The sequence below is a fragment of the Pyrus communis genome, chromosome 9, assembly GCF_041283825.1.
Source record: "Pyrus communis isolate YQ-2024b chromosome 9, ASM4128382v1, whole genome shotgun sequence".
NCBI lineage: Eukaryota > Viridiplantae > Streptophyta > Magnoliopsida > Rosales > Rosaceae > Pyrus > Pyrus communis.
The window spans coordinates 10,149,438-10,173,307 of record NC_142573.1 but is presented as its reverse complement, the minus strand read 5'-3'; the positions used below and the strand labels follow the sequence as shown (position 1 = coordinate 10,173,307).

The window sequence follows — 23,870 nt, the reverse complement described above, 5'->3', positions numbered from 1 at the left end:
CATCATCGCCACCATTGAATAGAACGATCCCTATCCAACCACTAAGAGGAGGCTAAGTTTTAACAGAGAAAGAAAATAAGCTACAGGGGGGAGTTGGGTAAGGATTCATCTATTTTCGCTTGGAAGAAAAAGGACTCTTTAATATGGAAAGACGACTTAAAAACAATGGTTTTTCTCTACTTCATATCTGCAACTACTAATTTTCTTGTTTTTGTGGAAATGTGTTTCTGATATTTAAATTAGGTATATGCATGTGGGTAAAATAGTTTTATTAAAAAAAAAAAAGTGAAAAGTTTAAATGTGGTACGTACAAATAAAAGTTCTCCTCAACATAAGAATCATAGTTGCATAGGAATCCAAGAACTATAAGAGATAGAATACGAGAAGTACAAGAATTATACCTCCGTGCATACAAGGAGTACTCCGCAAGAAACTTGCACTATAAAAAGGACGTACGACTTGAGATTCAAGGAACCACAACAGAATTCGACAGACCGTGAAGAACATAGATAGATCCGTACCTCAGGTTTTTCTCTTGTCTATTCTTCCATGCATAATGCCTTTATTTCTTGATTTCTCTCTAATAATTAACCCAATGTGTTTATAATCTTCTCCAGGTTAGCCGAGGAGTAAACTCTAGTTTATGAAATAATTTCCAGTTGATTGATTATTTATGAAATTCCTGTGTGTTGGTTGGTTCTTATCTTCTTGGTTATGAACTTGTGAATTTACATGCATGAATAATAAATTTTATGTTTTCGAGTGTAGACCAATCCGATTGATTGACCATGGCAGAAGAATCCCATAATACTGGTTCAGAGTCTCTAGTCACCATCCCATCATCAGCTCCAAACTTCCTACCTCTCACTGAGACCCGAGCTGTTGCCGAACTTGTGCCAGTCTACCTCACCAGAACCAACTATTTTCTTTGGAGGTCTTCCTTCATCCCCATTCTAAAGTACTACGACATGTTCAACATGGTGGAAGGACTAGAGCAGCCTCCACCACAATTTCTGATGGATCGAAGGGGCAAGATCTCCACGGTTGAAAACCCAGCCTATTCGAGTTGGATCAAGAAGGACCGAACATGTATGACCCTCATCAGTGCAAATCTAGTAGACTCCACGCTACTCTGTTACACAGTAGGATGCGCGAGTGCTAGAGATGTATGGCTAAACTTGGAGAAGCGACTCGCTCCGGTAGCGAAAGCTCACGTCCTACAGCTCAAGGCTCGTATTCAAACCCTAACGAAAGGAAGGATGTCAATGGAGGAATACCTAGAGGAGGCAGAAGACATAGCTGACGACCTCGCCGCCGCGGGATCTCCACTCGATGACTGCGATTTTGTTGATCACGTCCTTGGCGGACTTCCATCTAATTATGATGACCTTGCTACCATTATCTGGGCTCGAGGTGATGGTGTGACTCGAGAAGAATTGCAGGCTTTACTACTACTTCAAGGCCCCCGCCGCTGGGATTGGGTAGATACTTTTTATTTTCAAGTACCACTCTTCGTTTTCGCAGTTGTTTTATGTTTATTAGTCGCTCTTGTAGATCCTAGTTAAAGGAGTGTTCCGTGTTAGGCTAAACCCATGATGTCGTTAGTTAGGATTTTTCTGTTTCATTAGGTTTTTTATTCTAGATGTTCTGCAGTTTCAGCATGGGTACGGATCCGTAAAGAGTATTTTTGTTGTCGTTATCATTGTTATCGTCGTTTTTTATTAGGGTACGGACCCTAAATCCTTTTTATTCCAGTTAAAAACTATTTTCTCGTATTAATATTTCATGTGGTTGGAAGTTAATTTTATGTATTATTTTACGAAGTCATAAAAATTTTCATCTCAATTTCGACTAGTTGTACAGAGGAATAAAATCTATATTGTGATAAGAAGTAAAGATTTTTCTTCGGCACGTTTTAACAAGAGTGACTCCAAATAGTGATTATCGTCAGTAAAACCTTCAAATGATTGTTCTAATCTTTTGAACTACATCTGCATGATCAATAGAATGAAGCGATTTCAATTATAAAATTTTTGTAATAAAAGGAAGAATAACTCCGTACGGTTAGGTTCGTCCTTCCAATTCCCAAGTAAATATATTACTTGTGTCATGGCTCATATGGATGAGCTTAGGCCGACAGGCCTAGTCCAAAATATTAGCATTGGCCCAACATAATTCAACACACAACCTAAAAGACCCGGTCCAATATATGGCGAAGCGCTTCGCAGCAAGCAATTATTTAGACCATTTTACCCTCGCAGTCCCCACAGGAGTTCCATCTTGTCTTTCCATAAACCCTTCAAAATCCCCCATTGGAAGCTCCTCCCCTCGACTTCCCAAAAAACCCACACGAAAACCCCTAAAAAGCTTCGATCTTTCTCTGTATTTCCCACAAATCTTGCCAACCCACCAATGGGAAAGCCAACCTTCAACAAATCCGTCCCTTAAAACCCCAAAATCCCCACAACATCCACAGCCCCAACCCCACAAAAACCCCAAAAGACAAAGCTGCCAACCGCACAAGAACTCATATCCCACTACGAGTCCCAGGGCCTGGACTCCCAGGAGGCCTCTCTGAAGGTCATAGGTGACCTTCAGACCGCCCTCTATAGGGTCATATCTTCCGGCAGGGGCAGAAAGGACAAGATTTTGGCCGAGACTTCAAGGAAAATTGACAGCACCAACAATAGCCTTGCAATTCTGAACATGAAGGTTGACTCCAAGCCTGGATTTGGTGAAGCTTTTGGAATTGGGGTTGCTTCTGGGGTCACTTTGAAGGGCATTGAGACTGTTCTTCCTCATGTGATTAGGGGTTTTGGGGAGATTTGGAACACTGTTAGGAGTGCCACTAAGGATAACGCTTCATGTTCATTTTTTATTTTTTTCTTCCCTTTTGGGTCGGATTTAGTTCAAGGGTTTTTTGGGGTTGTTGATCAAATTTGTAGTGGTAAAAGTTGGAAGGGAAATGCATTTCATTGGTGTAATATTAAATATAATTCCTATTGAGAAAGTTAATTTGCCTTTTACATTAGCCAAGGGTTATGAACAAAGGGTTGGAAATCGATGTCAACATATAAATTGTGTTTGATTTAATTTGTTTTTCTTAATTGTCGTGTGATCTTAAACAGTATTATTCGTCACTTGTGAGAGGTTTTAAATTTATTTCTCATAAATATTAAAAAGTGAATTGGATGCCAAATTATAGTTTACTCATTGACTTATTGTACCGTTCACTTGATATATTCGCCTTGATATCAATAAAGTTGTATCAAAACGATAACGATAGAAAAAACTTGTTTTCCTTAACCATGCTTAGCTCACAAGTGAAAAACCAACTTGAATAATCTGTAAGACTCGTTAAAAAGTGCAATTAAAACAGTAAATTTTAGGAACGAAATATTTAGTTCTGATCAACGAAAGCTCACAATCATACAGTTATGGGTAACTTTTGTGATAAAGACTGTCCGAAGGCTATATTTCGTCGATGATTGAATAATGTGGAAAGCTACCGGCCATGGAAAATCAGAATCAGTAACAAAATTATACAAACTCATCCTTGAAAATACTGTCATCTACTTCTTTCACAGCTCATTTGATCACGAGTTGAGTAAAATTATTTGTGAAAACTCTTCAGGTCTCTGCAACCGTGAGTGAAGTGATTCGAAGTGGTAGAGGTCGGGGAGGTGGTTTTTGTGAGAAAAGGAGCAGTCCGTTGGAGGGAAGCATATCTGAATTTCACTGGTCAAGGGAACTAGAAAGAAGCCCCCGTGACTAGATATTTCGTCCAAGACCTATATGGCACACCCTACTTGAGGAATAACAATGTGGTCATTATCTTGAATATCGGTCTACAAATGCTTTGGCTTTATCCGGTGCAAAGAACCGTGCCTGCACATGAAACACCATAGTTCATAGCTAAATTTGATGCAACTCCATGGTATATAGGTTAGCTGCATCCCTTGCCACTTAAACAAACATGCCTGCACGCTAGGCCAATTAGACATCTGAATTTGACATATAGTTGACACAAACACAAAAAGGATGTCATCCTCTAAATTATACTCCATGGGATTCGAAAATTGGAACGGCATACGGTTTTCCAGTAGCGTTATTGTCCTAAATTGAATACCCTTTGCATGTAACGTGTGTACATGTGCAGGTAAGCATGTGTCTACAGAAATATACTTCGTCTGCCAATAGATATACCTATATTTACCAGTATAAACATCGTCTTTACCTGAAATGTGTGTGCACTTGCATGCGTGTGTATCTACTGAAATATAGTTCATCTGCAAACAGACTTGCATATATTTACCTGTATAAACATCCTCTCCGCTTCTCCAGCTTTACCATTTTCTCTCAAAATAATTCCCTGCAGAACCATTAGAGAGCCAACTTTAATGCAAGTTCTTCTTCATCAGAAATACCTAGGATCATCTAGCACATGCAGACTGGCCAAAATACCGATGCGAAAAAGAGTTATGCAGAATACCATGAAAATAGTTCAAGGACCATCGTTGCTGTTTATATTCAGTAGGGGTGCTTTTTTTGTTAGCACTAAAAATTTCAATAAACTGGAGCGCTTCCAAGATATTCACTTGAAGCACTTCTTAAGGAAGCATGTGTTTCCCCAAAACACAGTAAAGTGCTTCTATAACCCTAGGAAACACTAAAAGAACAATTCTTCATAATAAAGAAGTGCTACCGAGCGAGTCTGAAGAACCTTAAAGGACAAGGCCAAACATTATCAACAGTAATGTAACAGACGATAGGTTTCTAGGTTAGAGCTAAATGAAATTTATGTTGCCAACCCTGAGTTGTTTGTAGTTTTTTTTTTCCTTTCTAAGACATCCAACCAACCCCGTGTCATTAGGAGGAACCTTATTTTTTTTGGTAATTAGGAACTTGATTAAGGCTTTTTTGAGTTTAGCTGTATGTGAATACATATCCAGAGCACTGTACAAAGGTGAAACGGAAAGCCTTTGACAATCTTCTTGAGAAAAAGGATAGCTAAAAAGAAGAAAACTTGGCCAAGTAACCACGGAAGTCATATGGATGACTAGAGATGAGCCGGTCATAGACAGAAACAGCATCACTGATATGGCCCCAATCTGAATTGGCTTTTCCATCTTAGATGGCAGATGAGTTGAACAAGTTATATCATTTAATTTTAATCTTTTTATTAATTAAAACACTTAAATAATCTTAGGTGAAAGAAGAAGACTTCTCGTATACCACAATCATCATTTAATTAACAATCTTTTTATTAATTATTGATTAACATTTTGAAATTAAATTACATCAGATATCATCTAATGTGGTATACAATTGTGGTACAAAAATATGATAAGAATAGTATTATTGAAATAAGATACAGGGGAGTTGGGTAAGGATTCGTCTATATTCGCTTGGACGATAAGCAAAACAGTACTAGAAAAAGGACTTTGTAACATTGAAAGACGACTTGAAAAGATTGGTTTTTCCCTACTAATGTGCTTCTGATATTTAAATTAGGTATATGCATGTGGGTAAAATAGTTTGATTAAAAAAAGAGTGAACAGTTTAAATTTGGTACGTACAAATAGGATTAGGATCCTCTCCTAAGCTAATGGTAAGGATCATCATGACCAAGTCCATCAAACCGTTCAAATTTTATCCAACGGTTATAATTATTATAAATTTTAGAGCGACCCCTATTTATAACCGTTGGATAAAATTTGAATAGCCTAATGGGCTTGCTCAGGAGGATTCTCACCATTAGCTCAGAGAGATGATCCTGATCCGTACATATAAAAGTCCTAAACATAAGAATCACATAGTTGCATAGGAATCCAAGAAATATAAGAGATAGATAGATAGAATACGAGAAGTACAAGAATTATAGCTCAATGCGTACAAGGTGTACTCCGCAAGAAACTTGCACTATAAAAAGGACGTACGACTTAAGATTCAAGGAACCACAACAGAATTCGACAGACGGTGGAGAACATAGATAGATTCGTACCTCAGGTTTTTCTCTTCTCTATTCTTCCATGCATAATGCCTTTATTTCTGTTGATTTCTCTCTAATAATGAACCCAATGTGTTTATAATCTTCTCCAGGTTAGCCGAGGAGTAAACTCTAGTTATGAAATAATTTCCAGTTGATTGATTATTTATGAAATTCCTGTGTGTTGGTTGGTTCTTATCTTCTTGGTTATGAACTTGTGAATTTACATGCATGAATAATAAATTTTATGTTTTCGTGTGTAGACCAATCCGATTGATTGACCATGGCAGAAGAATCCCATAATACTGGTTCAGAGTCTCTAGTCACCATCCCATCATCAGCTCCAAACTTCCTACCTCTCACTGAGACCCGAGCTGTTGCCGAACTTGTGCCAGTCTACCTCACCAGAACCAACTATTTTCTTTGGAGGTCTTCCTTCATCCCCATTCTAAAGTACTACGACATGTTCAACATGGTGGAAGGACTAGAGCAGCCTCCACCACAATTTCTGATGGATCGAAGAGGCAAGATCTCCACGGTTGAAAACCCAGCCTATTCGAGTTGGATCAAGAAGGACCGAACATGTATGACCCTCATCAGTGCAAATCTAGTAGACTCCACACTACTCTGTTACACAGTAGGATGCGCAAGTGCTAGAGATGTATGGCTAAACTTGGAGAAGCGACTCGCTCCGGTAGCGAAAGCTCACGTCCTACAGCTCAAGGCTCGTATTCAAACCCTAACGAAAGGAAGGATGTCAATGGAGGAATACCTAGAGGAGGCAGAAGACATAGCTGACGACCTCGCCGCCGCGGGATCTCCACTCGATGACTGCGATTTTGTTGATCACGTTCTTGACGGACTTCCATCTAATTATGATGACCTTGCTACCATTATCTGGGCTCGAGGTGATGGTGTGACTCGAGAAGAATTGCAGGCTTTACTACTACTTCAAGGCCCCCGCCGCTGGGATTGGGTAGATACTTTTTATTTTCAAGTACCACTCTTCGTTTTCGCAGTTGTTTTATGTTTATTAGTCGCTCTTGTAGATCCTAGTTAAAGGAGTGTTCCGTGTTAGGCTAAACCCATGATGTCGTTAGTTAGGATTTTTCTGTTTCATTAGGTTTTTTATTCTAGATGTTCTGCAGTTTCAGCATGGGTACGGATCCGTAAAGATTATTTTTGTTGTCTTTATCATTGTTATCGTCGTTTTTTATTAGGGTACAGACCCTAAACCCTTTTTATTCCTGTTAAAACTATTTTCTCGTATTAATATTTCATGTGGTTTGAAGTTAATTTTATGTATTATTTTACGAAGTCATAAAAATTTTCATCTCAATTTCGACTAGTTGTACAGAGGAATAAAATCTATATTGTGATAAGTAGTATAGATTTTTCTTCTGCACGTCTTAACAAAAGTGACTCCAAATAGTGTTTATCGTCAGTAAAACCTTCAAATGATTGTTCTAATCTTTTGAACTACATCTACATGATCAATAGAATGAAGCGATTTCAATTATAAATTTTGTGTAATAAAATAATGTCACGTACAGGAAGAATAACTTCGCACGGTTAGCTATCGCCCTTCAAATTCCCAAGTAAATATGTTACTTGTGTCAAGGCTCATATGGATTAGCTTAGGCCGATAGGCCGAGTCCAAAAATATTAGCATTGGCTCAACATAATTCAACACACAACCCAAAAGACCCGGTCCAATATATGGCGAAACGCTTCGTAGCAAGCAATTATTTTTAGACCATTTTACCCTCGCAGTCCCCACAGGAGTTCCATCTTATCTTTCCATAAACCCTTCAAAATCCCCCATTGGAAGCTCCTCCCCTCGACTTCCCAAAAAACCCACACGAAAACCCCTAAAAAGCTTCGATCTTTCTCTGTATTTCCCACAAATCTTTCCAGCGCACCAATGGAAAAGCCAACCTTCAACAAATCCGTCCCTCAAAACCCCAAAATCCCCACAACATCCGCAGCCCCAACCCCACAAAAACCCCAAAAGACAAAGCTGCCAACCGCACAAGAACTCATATCCCACTACGAGTCCCAGGGCCTGGACTCCCAGGAGGCCTCTCTGAAGGTCATAGGTGACCTTCAGACCGCCCTCTATAGGGTCATATCTTCCGGCAGGGGCAGAAAGGACAAGATTTTGGCCGAGACTTCAAGGAAAATTGACAGCACCAACAATAGCCTTGCAATTCTGAACATGAAGGTTGATTCCAAGCCTGGATTTGGTGAAGCTTTTGGAATTGGGGTTGCTTCTGGGGTCACTTTGAAGGGCATTGAGACTGTTCTTCCTCATGTGATTAGGGGTTTTGGGGAGATTTGGAACACTGTTAGGAGTGCCACTAAGGATAACGCGTGATGTTCATTTTTTTTTTATTTTTCTGCCCTTTTGGGTCGGATTTAGTTCAAGGGTTTTTTTGGGTTGTTGATCAAATTTGTAGTGGTAAAAGTTGGAAGGGAAATGCATTTCATTGGTGTAATATTAAATATAATTCCTATTGAGAAAGTTAATTTGCCTTTTACATTAGCCAAGGGTTATGAACAAAGGGTTGGAAATCGATTTCAACATATAAATTGTATTTTATTTAATTTGTTTTTCTTAATCGTCGTGTGATCTTAAACGGTATTATTCGTCACTTGTGAGAGGTTTTAAATTTCTTTCTCAAAAATATTAAAAAGTGAGTTGGATGTCAAATTATAGTTTACTCATTGACTCATTGTACCGTTCACTTGATATATTCGTCTTGATAACAATAAAGTTGTATCAAAACGATAACGATAGAAAAAACTTGTTTTCCTTAACCATGCTTAGCTCACAAGTGAAAAACCAACTCAAATAATCTGTAAGACTCGTTAAAAAGTGCAATGAAAACAATAAATTTTGGAAAAGAAATATATAGTTCTGACCAACAAAAGCTCACAATCATACAGTTATGGGTAACTTTTGTGATAAAGACTGTCCGAAGGCTATATTTCGTCAATGATTGAATAATGTTGAAAGCTACCCGCCATGGAAATTCAGAATCAATAACAAAATTATACAAACTCATCCTCGAAAATACTATCATCTACTTCTTTCACAGCTCATTTGATCACGAGTTGAGTAAAATTGATTGTGAAAATTCTTCAGGTCTCTGCAACCGTGAGTGAAGTGATTCAAAGTGGTAGAGGTCGGGGAGGTGTTTTTCGAGAGAAAATGAGCAGTCCGTTGGAGGGAAGCATATCTGAATTTCAATGGTCAGGCGAACTAGAAAGAAGCCCCCGTGACTAGATATTTCGTCCAAGACCTATATGGCACACCCTACTTGAGGAATAACAATGTGGTCATTATCTTGAATATCTGTCTACAAATGCTTTGGCTTTATCCGGTGCAAAGAACCGTGCCTGCACATGAAACACCATAGTTCATAGCTAAATTTGATGCAACTCCATGGTATATAGGTTAGCTGCATCCCTTGCCACTTAAACAAACATGCCTGCACGCTAGGCCAATTAGACATCTGAATTTGACATATAGTTGACACAAACACAAAAAGGATGTCATCCTCTAAATTATACTCCATGGGATTCGAAAATTGGAACGGCATACGGCTTTCCAGTAGCGTTATTGTCCTAAATTGAATACCCTTTACATGTAATGTGTGTACATGTGCAGGTAAGCATGTGCCTCCAGAAATATACTTCGTCTGCCAATAGACATACCTATATTTACCAGTATAAACATTGTCTTTACATGAAATGTGTGTGCACTTGCATGCGTGTGTATCTACTGAAATATAGTTCATCTGCAAACAGACATGCATATATTTACCTGTATAAACATCCTCTCCGCTTCTCCAGCTTTACCATTTTCTCTCAAAATAATTCCCTGCAGAACCATTAGAGAGCCAACTTTAATGCAAGTTCTTCTTCATCAGAAATACCTAGGATCATCTAGCACATGCAGACTGGCCAAAATACCGATGCGAAAAAGAGTTATGCAGAATACCATAAAAATAGTTCAAGGACCATCGTTGCTGTTTATATTCAGTAGGGGTGCTTTTTTTGTTAGCCCTAAAAATTTCAATAAACTGTAGCGCTTCCATGATATTCACTTGAAGCACTTCTTAAAGAAGCATGTTTTTCTCCAAAACACAGTAAAGTGCTTCTATAACCCTAGGAAACACTTAAAGAACAATTCTTCACAATAAAGAAGTGCTACCGAGCGAGTCTGAAGAACCTTAAAGGACAAGGCCAAACATTATCAACAGTCATGTAACAGACGATAGGTTTCTAGGTTAAAGCTAAATGACATTTACGTTGCCAACCCTGAGTTGTTTGTAGTTTTTTTTTTTTTTTTTTCCTTTCTAAGATATCCAACCAACCCCGTGTCATTAGGCGGAACCTTATTTTTTTTTGGTAATTAGGAACTTGATTAAGGCTTTTTTGAGTTTAGCTGTATGTGAATACATATGCAGAGCACTGTACAAAGGTGAAACGGAAAGCCTTTGACAATCTTCTTTAGAAAAAGGACAGCAAAAAAGAAGAAAACCTTGGCCAGGTAACCACGGAAGTCATTTGGATGACTAGAGATGAGCCGGTCATAGACAGAAACAGCATCACTGATATGGCCCCAATCTGAATAGGCTTTTCCAAGAAGTAATTCGACCTGATTATTTGTGGCATAACAAAATGAAGAGAGGAACAACCGCAAAGGATCAAATATTGGATAACAATACGCATTTGAATGCACAATAATAAAGAACCGAACAGAAAATTTAAAACATGGGGACAGAGAGAGAGAGAGAGAGAGAGCAAATTAAAATAAAAAGGGTCAAAGCATTTTCTTCTCAGTAACGCACAAAAGTGCAATAGTTGTTCATGAGCCATTTTCATGATGCCAAATTACGTAATACAATAGAATCTGTGACTCACTTGAATAGGGTCCACCTGCGAATTTGTTTCAGTCGCACTACTTCCAGCCTTTGCATCTGGCTTGTCCACATTCATACGTTCACGAGAGGCAAGAAGGAATTGAACAGCCTGCAATAAGTATAATTGTACTAGTTGTAAGACACTCAGTAGAGTGTGTAGAATAAATAGGGGACAATTGTGAAGCAAAATCTCAGAACATTACTCAAACATGCGATCAGACCAATAAATAATAATTGGTGCAAGTGAGCCAACCAGATTCCATTGGCAAGGCAAAGTCAAGCCATATGGAAATGAAATGTCATAGTCTAGAACAGGTAAAATTATTTTAGATGACAAAGTTGATACCAGAAAAAGATTTTTAAGAACCGTGGTAAATGGTTTGGACCCTGCCTCATGACCTCAATAAGAATGCTATCTCAGGAATATTCTGAAATCAAGGTTAATGCATTTTATTTCAATTCACAAAGAATAACGGGAAACCTCATCTGGTTTCTTAGCAGCAAGTAATGCATTCGTAAGGCCACGCAGAACTTCAAATTTGAGATCTTTAGACATCTGTCACACAGCAACACAACATTCATATTCAGAATTTTAATGAACTTACGTTAGTAGGGATTAATGATCATTATCAGCAAACTAATAAATATCAACACATCTTCAGTGATAGAAATTTATTTGAATCAGTTGGGCTCAGTGTTCACAGTTTCAGAGACTGACCGATGAAGAAACCTTAAATGCAGCAGCACTTCCTTCAAAATCCTTGAGTTCGTATTTAACTTCTCCAAGCAAACGAAAAACTTCAGGATCACTTGGTTTCTCCTGCGTAACCAATCCATTGGCGTGAGATTCTCCTAACAGAACATTTTAAACAGCATGTGCTGCCACAAACAACATGCGATAAATCCAAAAGCAAAAACATGACCAAACCTTAATCAAGTCTTGAAGCAGAGTTGAAGCCCGTGTATATTCTCCTAATTCTGCTAAGGTTACCGCAGCTCCCTGCAAAAGATGGCCGCCACTTGAGATTCGATGGTAGACCAGAACCATCGGCAATCAAATTAAGACCTGATTTTGCCTTAATCTTCACAATTGTAGTAATATTCTTTCACCAAAAAAAAAAAAAAAAAGCATATCTTCTTTCTTCTTGAATCTTGATTGTGCGTGGTTATTTTCTTTTTTCAAGGGCAACAACATGAAGACAGGCTTATCAAGCCATTTATTATTTTCAATTTTTTCCAACTTTTTAATCCAGAACAGATGACTAGGATTAGGTTGGGTTCTACCGGATCATATCTTTAACCAGATTCCAGACCAGAAAAAAAATATAATATAAAATCTTTGCCAACAGGGGTTATTTGAGTTGGTAAGGATCGCTCTCTTCACTAAACCAAGGCATAGATTCAAGTCCCTCTACTGGAAATCCCTCTTGGTGGGCGATCTATAAAAGCCAGAAAAGGGCTCATATCCCCTCTATAAGTCCTCAAAGAGGCTTGTGGTATCCCCTTGCCTAGGTTGGGGTAGCCTCCCCTCCGCCTAAACTTTTTTGTTCCAGAATCTTTTATCAAGACTTCTCATTAAATAACTAAGATATCATTGTCCTTGGACTTTGGTTCGGGATGAAAGCTAACAAGTCAAACAGATTCATGTTTAAACTTTATTGTCAAACAGTTCAACCAGAATTGGCATAAGCAATTGTTATCATACATTGGTAACCCGATTATTTTTCTTGACCAGGAATAGTTTTGATGTTAATGATTGAGCATATTAAGTATAATAAGCAACAAAACCACGAGTTTCAAGCAATTGTTGACTAAATAGAAAATCGAAGTCCAACTTCAATAAGTAAAATTATAGTTCAAGCAGTAGCAGGATTCAGTAACAAAGGAAGCACAATAGTGTCTTGTGTTTCACACTACAGCTCACCTCAAGAGCAGTTGGATCTTTTGGGGAGTTACTAAGCGTTGCTTCATATTCTTTCAGTCTAGTCTGACACAAACCAAAGGTAAAAGTGTCAATGATCTTTTCATGATTCTTTCATAACGCACAATAGGATTTAATTTATTAGAATTGGGCGAGTGGAAATTATAGAATTAGTGTTGATGGAGAAGTGCACAAGAGATGCAATCACACCAGTGACAGAAAAGTTGGGTCACGACATTACACAAGTTTTGAGATGCAAAAACTTACCTGAAGTGACGATTTCTCTTCTTCGGACAGTTTATTGGCGGTTGCTGCAGTATCCTCAGTAGGACTCAAACTGAAAACTTGGAGACCATATCAAAATGAAATCATTCCTCTGAATATATTCAACAAACAACTACTAGAATAATAAAATATTAAGAATATGAGATACCATAAATCCCTAATGTTTCACATTTTTTTTCCAAAATCATGTGCCAAAACTAAGAAAAGTATGATAAATCAAGAGGTCATGGGAAGACTCTAGAAAGATGGCAAAATAAAGGTTATTCTATACGTAAAAGACCTTTAATCTACTATGCCATACCTTCCAGACGGAAGAAAGTCTCCAAGAGCAAAAACCAAACCAAAGACCACTACAGCTACACCTACTCCAATCTATACCATGACAAACTTTGAATTAGTGATATGTATACCATGAAAATGATTCTTCGTATTTATTTACAAGTCAGAAAGCATAATGCAGAAAATATTACCTGTGCACCGAGTCCAATTTTTTTCTCATCCGTTTTCTCCAACTCAACAGGTGCATCATAGTCAATTGGCCCAAATTCCTTTTTCTCCACTACCTTCTTCTGCTCAAGTGCTGAACTGAATTTCGTACACAACTGATGATACTTAATCGAAACAATACTAAACTAAACATTACAAATATGGAACCATCCGATAGGCTCTTATGATATGTTAATGCAGCAATACACACATAAACTTTTACCTTCTGACTGCTGCTAGACGTTCCTCAAACTCAAGCTCAGCAGGGTTTCTCTTAACCTTTCCATCGAATCGAGAACTTAACCCGGGTGCCTCTACAAACGGAAATGTCAGCTTGAACTATATGCAATAAAAAGCATCGAGGAGAACCCACTAATCAAATGTGGGACTACAAATTACAAAATAATTAAACAAGCCTCCAAATTGGTCATTAATTTTGTAAAATTTCTAGAAAAATTCAATTGGGTAGTAGCCAAAAATCAATACGCATATATATATATATATATATATATATATATATATATATATATATATATATATATATATATATATATAAGTAAATGGTTGATTCACTTACGAGTAGGAACGCCACCAGACCGTTTGGTAGTTGATTCCTGCTTGGCAAATATGAAGTTTTAGCACAGATTTCTGAGTCAAATCAAGTAAAGATTTCTAATTTAATGAAAACAAAATGAAAAGGATCAATCTTGGTGAACAATTGCAGACAACATGGGACCTGGCTGAGGTTGTTCTTGTTCCTGTTCTTGTTCTTGCTGTTGGTTTTGCTTCCGAAACCAGTTCTGGGCTTGGAATCAGTGCACTGAATTCGAAGCGTAACGAAGCGGCATGTCGTCATCGTTGTCGCTGCTGTTGCTGCGAACGACATGACTGGGGTTGCTGCTTTTTCCCTCGGAATTTCTCAGATTAACGGTTTTGTTGTTCTTTTGTTGTGGTGCGACCAAGGAACACTCTTCTGAGTCGAAAATGTTGAATGAGCTAAGCCTTCAAAGTGGGCCCCCAAGATAAGATTCTTGACATGTCAGCTAGATAAATGAAAGTGAAACATGCTTTTATTAGTTTTTTTTATTTTTTTTATTTTTTATCTAAGGATAAATTTTGTTTGATTAAATGTTAGATTAGTCATCGATGAAATTCAAACCCACGTCGTCATGCAAGGCCTCAATATCTTTTTACCACTGTGGTAAAAGGTCACTTGCAACATACTTTTATTAATTAGATAATGTTTTGTGTTTTTCATCGTAAAAAGTCATTCAGTTACAAAACATTAGTCATTCATGTGTATCAAACAAATGGACGGTCAAGATGCTATTTGTTACCTAAATCGTCGATTGGTTTGACATACATGGATGACTAAAAGTTGTACGTATTGAATGAATTTTTTGCTTATGTCATCTTTAAATAATGATAAAGAAACTAAACGGTCCCAATTATAATGTTTATACAATGAAGATACGTTAATCATAAGTTAAAAAACAAATAAGTTTTCCACGAGGAAAAACACTCATTATCCTTTCTTATTTTTTTATTTTGAAAACTTTTCTTTTTCGTTCTTTCTGGATGAAATTAAAAGCTCATCTCCATGAATTAACTGCTTACAAACAAGTGATACATTGCCGTGGTGTATTTTTCTTCAGCAAACATTTCGGCTCCTAGACTTCGTACACACTTCCCACTTGAGAATTATTTTTTGAATCATGTTTACCAATTGGTCGTTAGTAGTTAGTAGGATTTTTGCTATGCCAATATATTACAATATGTAGAAGTTGACGTAGTGTTACAGCGGATGTCCTTCTCCTTTTGTTATTGATTCTTAACAATTTAAATTCATTTAAAATATATAATTTAAGCTACAGAGAAGTCACACTCATAGTGCACAAAATTTGATCTCATCTTTCCTACCCTCGTATCCAACATTCCACCCCTAAGGGAAACATCATATAATTAACATTAATATTGAAGAATGCCAATTAATATAACTTTGAATTCAAAGTACAACATAAGACAATAATTCTCGTCCATATACACGGACAACAATGAAATTAGAATCTCAAAGCTATAAAAATTAGATTGCCAAAACTATTAAGAAAGAAAGATTGAATGATATCAAGGTTCTGAAAGACGTTAAGCGCTAGTCGAGCGGTAAGCTGAGGTCTAACGCCTATGAGGCTAGGCGGCACCTAGGTGGACTAAGTAGATTTAAGTAAATCTATTATATTTTGTATAAATAAGTGTTTGTTTATACTTAAAATATATATAATTTTATCATGAACTACAAAATAGAATGAAATATACATTATGAAGTATTGGAACATAATGAAAATATAGGGAACAAGCATATAATGTGTGTTCATTTAAATATTCAACAAATCTCTTACAATTTATTAAAAAAAAATTAAATGCAAAAAGAAAGTTATCTATTTTATGTTTAAGTGAGTCGCAACCTATATGGGTCTGGACGGGTGCCTAGGCGGTCTAGGCGGCATCTCAACAGGTCTAGGTGTCATTTCCTAATTTTCAAACGTCTAGGCATTAATCAGGACAATGTCTAGACGGGGATTTTTAGAACAGTGAATGATATTCACAATTTTCCACCCACCACGAATAAAGAAAAAATATATCCATGTAACAATCAGGCCCTAGCTTTTTGCAGCAAAGGTCTAAGTATCCCTGATGATGATCGCAACTATGGCTACCTTCCTTGCTGCACATCGTAGAGGAATAATCAAAATTACGAACCTCAGAAATCATCTTCAAGAACTCAGGTACCTCTAGGCTCCCATACCTTTTCTCATCTTTTCGAAGCAAGTTCAAGACCTCTTTGAAGAACTCAACGTCACACGGCAAAACTATGCCTCCGCTGGCCTTGAACCCGAATTCCTCCCCAGACTTGCGAAGAAGAGCCGCGAAGATCGGAAAGTTGAGGTAGCGGGTGGGGATCAGGAACCGGGTTCGATTCCACCCAATGTAAACAGGAAGGAAACCTGAGGGAGCAGGAGAAGATTTTCCATTGAAACTTATGGCCTTCCAAAGCTTCATTACTTGTTTGAGTTGGATTGCCGGCATGATTGTTTTGACCCTTTTGCTTGTAGTTGCCATTAGGAAATGATAGATGGAGATCGATGATGAAAATGGTGGGATTGTAATATTATTAACATATGTCATGATATATATGTTGTGAACCTCAGGAATGTGAGGAGGTGTATTTATAAGGCTTCCAAATGCGGCTTGATGGAATCTTCACGCACGTATTATATATACATTAAAGTTTTGAATCGAGTACGTATAGGGTGATCACCAGCTTATTACAGCATTTACAAACACAATGATTGAGTACCAAAATATATAAGTCGTATCCTAATAAATTCTGGAATCAAATGGGCTAACCGTGCATTAATTGTACATGCATGCAGATCGGATTTATTTCCATGGATTCTACCACTAAATTTTAGGACTTATCTATATGGATTTATTTCCATTAAAGTTGGATTATTCTACGACCAAAATGTGATTGAACACACAAAATATCCGACCATGTAAATTAATCTTCATGAGCTAGGAAAAATTATTGTATGATATGGTTAAAGAGCAAAGTTACTGAACCGACTTATGATAATATGATAAAAAAAAATGTTATTCTACCACATTTTTCATGCTACATTTGTATTACATTTCTAATATGGATAGATCCACATCCATATTAATAATCCATCCATATATGTTATACTGTAATTTTTTTTTTAAAAAAAAACGATATTTTAAGATATTCTAATTTACGAAAAGAGATATTCAAACTCAGGTTCAAGAAAACCAATGCACTAAAATGGCTCTTGAACCACAATACACAATAATTTCCCATGTGCTTGTGCATCTTCGACTAGTTGTCGTGCCCATCGTTGTATCCGACGTCTAGTTAACAACATTAGGAGTACAGCAAAGGATATACATCTGGAAATCATTAGAGTTAAGCTAGCATTTCATATTGTCGTAACTCACAAAGTCAAAACCTCAATTTTTAATTAGCTAGGTAAGGCTTAATCCCTATCATCCAATTGCCCACGTATTGTTATGATCGATCTCTCCCATATTTTACACCCTGGCTAATGCACATGCGTGCACCAAGTTGTATTTTTAATTATCTTCAAGCAAAACAAAAGTTCAAAGCATGTTTTAATTGGTCCAGCCCAAAAAAATGTACAAGGTGACAAGTAAATGCCTCTGTTTTGAGTACTTTGACGTCCGTACGGCTGTATTAAAAATGTCAATGTGAATGGGATCTGATTATTCGAGTGCTGTTATCCTAAACTCATGGTCCAAAAGAAAAAAATGGGGATGGACTTTCTGATTTGAATTCAACGATAAAGAAGAAAGTACAAAACAAAAGCTAAATAATCACAGTTCTACCAAAAAAAAAGTTAAATAATCACAGTTTTCTGAAATCATGGGGTCTAAAAAGAGATAGGCTCCTCTTCTTCTGATTCTTTTTGTAAGAATTCCGAAAATTCTTTAATTTTATCATTTCATCTTATATCGTGCGATCAAAAATTATTTTAAATTATATTATTTTAAATTGAACATAATACTTGATGAAAAATGATCACACGATGTACAATGAACGAACATAATTAAAGAATTTCCATAATCCTCACAAAAATGATCCAACGATGAGTCTATCTCGTCTAACGATAGTGCTTGGTATTCCAGTTGTGTGTTCTAGTCCAAAACACTTATTCATGGACAACAGGCGAGCTGTGACTTTCAGTTCTTTCAAGAAAGAGCCAAAGAGAAAGAGTAATGCTAACATATGTATCAGTGCCACTTTACAAATAATACGTGCTTATATTTTCTGTGGTAATATATATTATATTTACATCTAAAATGATATGGTATTGAGCCTTTGAGTTTAACGTTTATTATTTAAGTATTTAATTGAAAAAGCTTACTAAATAAATAGTTTATTAATACAAGTAATAATATTACCACTTTAAATAATTTACACTAGAAAGAGGAAGAGGGTTTAAGCCCGAGATGCTTTACGAGGAACACCACCAATCATTAGGGCAATCTTCTATATTTGTATGTGTTTACTAAATACGTAAAAGATTAGTAAAATGTTGTAATTCTGGATAAAAAAAATTTAGTATCCGCACATAAAACATTAGCATAATGGAGAAATTGTACCACAATTATTGATTACATTCCTAACCACACATGTCATGTGTGATAAAACTCAATAATCTCGTCATGCTATAAAAAAAATGTGGATAATATATGTGATTCGTAAATGTGTGGTACACATAATTGTATAAAGAAAATTTGTGAAATTATTTCATGAGCTCATTAATTTATCATTACACCATAACGATGCTAAAAAAAAGCCAAACCCCCTAACTATTAACTATTAATTGACCAAATACATAATGGCCGCCAGGTATAAGCACGTAAACAAGCCAAATATAGAGGTCGTTGTGAGAATTGCATGGCGGAGCACTCACCAAATTTGGTCTCGAATGGTTTGTTTGAATTCCTCTTTATATGTCACCACATTACAGCCAACTTAACGAACACTCACAAACCAATCATGACCAGTCCGTCTCCAATTCAAAACTTGTGTTTCGCAGAGAAAGAGTTCTTTCTTGCATTGTAAGAAACTTTTTCTCTGCGAAAACACTCAAAAGAAAGAAAAGAATGTTTCGTTTGTAAATAAATATGAATTCTTCTTATAAATCATAAAATCCTTTTCTGCTGCATGCATAGCTCTCCAACTTTCTAACCCAATATCCGAATCCATAACTAATTCATCATCGTCATCGTTCATCATCAGCAGTGCAATATGAAGCAACAAATAGCAAGGCACATTGCATGGCCCAAGAACATGAACATTCAGCGCCTGTGGGTGTGGTTGCCCCCACTAAACCACAAACCAGGAGCTGTTACCAGGAAGAATATGGCGATAAGCCTCTTGGAATCCGGTGAGAACTCCGATGGGTCATTGCTGGCCGGAGAATTGTCCGACGGCCGGCGTGGGGGAGCTTCAATGATGCAAGTTCCCAAAGGGTTCTTGGCAGTTTACGTGGGGCCCGAGCTTCGGAGGTTTGTCATCCCCATGAGCTGTCTGTCATCACCGGATTTTAGGGTTTTGATGGATAGAGTGGAAGAGGAGTATGGGTTTGAGCAGGAAGGTGCGCTTAAAATCCCTTGTGATGAAGAGGATTTTGAGAATATTTTGATGAGGTCTTTGGCAAACTATAAGAAGAATGATAAGAAGAAAAAGATCTAACAAATTGCTGTAAAGTAATTTTTTTATTTAACCTTCTCCTATTTTAGGCAGAAGCAGAATGTGTATAACCAAGAATTAATGTGTATAAATTTGACTCAGAATAAAGACATGACAGAAAAAATTTTGTTCACATTTAATTGACTTGGATTGATTTACATATCACACAAATCATTTTCATTTCATATGTCATAAGGCTTATCTTGGTTTACTTTCCTCTTCTTCTTTGTCATTTTGTTCTCATTTAATTTACTTGAATTGATTTAGAGCATCTCCAAAGAAAATGTCAAATTCAAAACATCAACTTTTAATTTAATGGATGACTTGGCAATTTGGCATACTGTCAATATTTTCCTTTCACTTGGTATGCTAAATTTTTTTATGCTTTTTTAAACAAAAATAATAAAAGTTGGGTTGTTGTTGATTTAAAAATAATAAAATAATACTTAAATATGCTAGCATTTAAGGTAAGACAAGTAGAATGCCTTTGAAAATAGCAAAAACCATATTTGAAAACAGTTTCAAATTTGATATCTCCTTGTTCATGTCAGTCGATTGGAATAAATGGTATGTCATATGTTACTGTTATATGTCTATGTGATATTTTTAACATCTCCTTTAAAGATGGTCTTAGGAATTAGCTACGCATTAGTTGGTAAAAATGTGGTGTTTAATTAATGATGCTAAAAGCATTTTGAAATAGACCCGCAATTAAACAAAACACTTCTTATTAGTGGTTTTTGTAGAAGTGCTTATCTTGCTTCTAGGAAACATTAGCAATTGGATCGTTTGAGAAGTGCTTTTAGATAAAATGTTTTTTTAATCAATATTCTTAGTAAAACAAGTTAATCCTGAAAAAGCTCTTCAAATACTTTTGGAACCCAAAAACATTAGTTTATGAGTTTGTTTGATAACCTCTTTTTTATTTTTTAAGTTTTTAGGTTTTACTTTTTGAGTTTGAGATATGGGGGAAAAGTATATGGCTGGAAATGAGTGATCAAGACAATGTGGGGTGCGAGGGGAAGAATTAAAACAAAATTTTGAAAGTTAAAACAACTTATTTTGATTTTAGTAATTAGTTTTTAGTCTTCATTTTGTGTACCTTACATTATACGTTCTTCTATATCTCTCCCACGAGCATCCTTAACTCTTCTAGATCCCTCATTTTTCTCATGTACTTTCCTTCCCACTCTCTCTCTAATACAAAAATACAAACTAAACACTAACAAAAAATAGTCATTAAACAACCCTAATTTTTTAATACTAAAAATGTTCAACCTGTTGGTGTCAAAACTCGGACGGAGCCTAACTCAGTTCAACATATATTTGCCCCAAGTGTTGCTTTCGGCCTCAATGTCGCCGGATGGCTCGAGAGAAAGAGAGAATACGCATGCCACTGTTGGAGGATGCCAACAGACAGTAATGTGTGTAAGATTGTGCTATGTTTGTGCGTAAACCTGACTACTTAACCCAAATGATTGTGCACCGAGTGAGGCACTGGTTCAGTTAAGATTTTTTTTATTCCTTGAGTGACCGAGGACTTGAAATCCAATGCAAAGTAAGTGTATGCTTAAGTAGTAACTTAATAAGAAAGTAGAAATGAAAATAAAGGGAAATTGGATGTAATCATTTCATGATGGAAGTAAGATTATAAACGTTTACAAAAGTGATTACAGGTTGATAAGCCAGTCTGCATGACTTGAAAAGTAAATAAACTTGAAAATATAAAGAAGGTAATAAACTCTAGTAAGATTCAAACCATGTTAGGACAAGGTAATGCTAAAGGATTCCACCAAGAAAGCTGTTATCGGACTGGACTAAAAGGGCAACATTGCCTCAATCAGGTGATCAAGACGGTTGGAATTGCATGTCAATCGAATCATACCGTAGGTGTTATAGCTGCAAGAGTTTTAGATCTCAGGGATCATGGGCAGTGTTTGCTTCAAAAGAAGGCTTTGAGATTGTAGCTCAAGGGCTAGAGACTTAGTTGAAAATCAATTTGGGTTGTGCTGAAAAGTTGTTGGGTTGATTGAAGAATCACTTGAGGTTTGTATAAGATTGATTTTTACGAAGGTGGCTTTATTTATAAGCATTAGAGAAGGATCAACCTCGATATATCTTATCGTTGAGTTGGAGTAGGGGTAGGTTGGTCATTTGGTACTAACAATTATTGCAATTCTTGGTTGGTGGCATTCCGTTGTGCCCTGTGGCATTTCACACGATTGCTATGATTGCTATGGATTGGCTCAAGTCCTTAGATGGCTGTAGAGTGATGTGCGTTGGTTGTTTGAGCCCTAGGACAAACCTTATTTTTATTTATGACCCAAAACACGATCATTTCAAGATTTTTTACAATGCGAATAACAACTCTCTTATCTATATCCCACTATATAACAAATGAACAAAAATTAGCAGAGTCCCATTTGTTTTTTATGAAAGATGCGCAGATATGCGAACTTTACACCTATATGATTAAATTTTCATTTTTTTCCCTTATTGTAAATGTTAGTTTGAATTATAAAAGATTGATACTGGACAAGTAATGGAGATGCATGTGAGTTTTAATAGCTGAAGCTTGAGGTTTCAGTGTCATGATCAGTGCTGGCAGCAAAAGGATAACTTACAATCCTTAAACTGCCTTATTATAACTATTTATGTTAAATGTAGTTGCAGTTTGATTAACAAAAACAAATGCTACTTGCATTTTGATTAACAAAAACAAATGCGACTTGCATTTTCCACAAGTCCAATTACCAGTACAAACAAAGCACGACATTGGTTATTGGAAGATGCTGCTATTTGGAAATTTTTTAAGTCTCTCTGCAAAACCTGCGTGTCCAGTAGTTTCTCATCAGTTCCCAACTTGGCTAAGCAATAAGGTGATAGCTAGTCAAAACAGCTATAATTTATGGAAATGGAAATCAAGATATGCATGCCTAGGCGGCTGACATGTTGCCTTGATCAAATGACTTAATTTATATTTGTTTTTTGGTTTAGCATTTGATAAACCTAATCTGAAGAGGCACCATCTGCTTTGCAGTGGACTGCAGTGCTGCCTGACTGTAATTAATAACTTAACAAAAATGTTATTCTTACCATATATTGTGGATCCTATCTCTATTAGAAAAATGATACAAATAGACATAAATGTAGCACATCTCATAACTTAAAATTTTGGAGCTAGCCTATCTTGATTACTCATCTGAGTTGGTTCCTGAAAAATAGATATGTGAGATTGTTAAGGGAAATTTAAGATTCACCCTCAAACCAATAAGAGTGACGGGCTAAAGATTATTTAAACTACTATGCAAAGCTTCCTGTAATGGTGTAGAAAAATTCTCACAAGCTCCCTCACGTATGACAACATTTCAACTCTAGAACTTGAACAAATATATTGCTGGGCGGTTGGACACAAGAGTAGCATACTCTGTTACCATATTAATTGGAATATGAACATGAAAATAAAACACAGAGAGTATTAGGCAATGTTAGATTCTTACTCTAAAAAAATTGTCGCATGAAAATAGCACTCTTTTGTTGGGTTTTCTTGGGTAGGAAATAAATAAGTGCTTGAACTGGTGTTTCAGTTTCCCACTCCTCTTCATTTAGCTCATCAATGTTCTTGCTTGGGCAACCATTCGATTTGTTATTTGCTAATAACAACTAGCCATTTCTTCAAATGTATTGGCTAGCTACTGGAAAATGGTCATCTATTCCAGTTCTCAGCATTCCTGTCTTGATATTGTTTTCTTCCAAGACAAAGAAAGTCATCAATTAACTTATCATGTGAAGATTATTTGATTCCTCACTTTTACCACTGATTTTACTCTCTCCTATTTGGCTTGGAGTCAAATTTTTGGACATAATTTTTTTCCTCTTGTCACTCATTCATGTATAGGATGAAAATTACAAAAATTACAATGACATTTAAATTTAAACTGAATAAAATTTTGGCTCTTCAAA

At 36.5% G+C, this 23,870-nt stretch overlaps 2 protein-coding genes, 1 long non-coding RNA gene and 1 pseudogene across 4 annotated transcripts; 2 read left to right on the top strand and 2 right to left on the bottom strand.

Annotated features, from left to right (window-relative positions):
- Window positions 1–2,274: 2,274 nt before the first annotated feature.
- LOC148694217 (uncharacterized) lies at window positions 2,275–3,010 on the top strand (annotated as a pseudogene).
- A 420-nt stretch (window positions 3,011–3,430) lies between these two features.
- On the bottom strand, window positions 3,431–4,380 carry LOC148694216 (uncharacterized). Its single transcript, XR_015966901.1, has 2 exons — window positions 4,316–4,380; window positions 3,431–3,888 (listed from the first exon to the last, which is right to left on the bottom strand). It is a non-coding gene; the product is annotated as an uncharacterized LOC148694216 (long non-coding RNA).
- A 3,389-nt stretch (window positions 4,381–7,769) lies between these two features.
- LOC137740395 (uncharacterized) lies at window positions 7,770–8,529 on the top strand. The gene has a single exon (XM_068480272.2). It carries the CDS (start codon window positions 7,914–7,916, stop codon window positions 8,364–8,366), a length of 453 nt encoding a protein of 150 aa, XP_068336373.1. The 5' UTR covers window positions 7,770–7,913; the 3' UTR covers window positions 8,367–8,529.
- Window positions 8,530–8,886: 357 nt separating this feature from the next.
- Window positions 8,887–14,631, bottom strand: LOC137740394 (Tetratricopeptide repeat (TPR)-like superfamily protein). Of its 2 annotated transcripts, none has more exons than XM_068480271.2 (14): window positions 14,349–14,631; window positions 14,190–14,226; window positions 13,836–13,926; window positions 13,597–13,711; window positions 13,428–13,498; window positions 13,109–13,178; window positions 12,845–12,907; window positions 11,849–11,920; window positions 11,639–11,740; window positions 11,402–11,476; window positions 10,922–11,029; window positions 10,539–10,655; window positions 9,819–9,875; window positions 8,887–9,391 (listed from the first exon to the last, which is right to left on the bottom strand). In XM_068480271.2, exons 1-14 carry the CDS (start codon window positions 14,496–14,498, stop codon window positions 9,335–9,337), a joined length of 1,185 nt encoding a protein of 394 aa, XP_068336372.2. In that variant the 5' UTR covers window positions 14,499–14,631; the 3' UTR covers window positions 8,887–9,334. The 2 variants fall into 2 exon arrangements, with proteins under 2 accessions (XP_068336372.2, XP_088556444.1); XM_088700318.1 differs by having other exon boundaries at window positions 9,205–9,507.
- Between the last annotated feature and the right edge of the window lie 9,239 nt (window positions 14,632–23,870).

What these genes read in the sequence shown, in the direction of transcription:
- LOC137740394 (XM_088700318.1), bottom strand. Translation starts at nt 14,498, where the DNA reads ATGTCGTTCGCAGCAACAGCAGCGACAACGATGACGACATGCCGCTTC. An exon ending in TGCTTCAAGACTTGATTAAG is followed by an intron (nt 11,741 to 11,848) that starts GTTTGGTCATGT and finishes TTGGTTACGCAG; the next exon opens with GAGAAACCAAGTGATCCTGA. An exon ending in CGCAGGTGGACCCTATTCAA is followed by an intron (nt 10,656 to 10,921) that starts GTGAGTCACAGA and finishes ACAAATAATCAG; the next exon opens with GTCGAATTACTTCTTGGAAA.
- LOC137740395 (XM_068480272.2), top strand. Translation starts at nt 7,914, where the DNA reads ATGGAAAAGCCAACCTTCAACAAATCCGTCCCTCAAAACCCCAAAATC.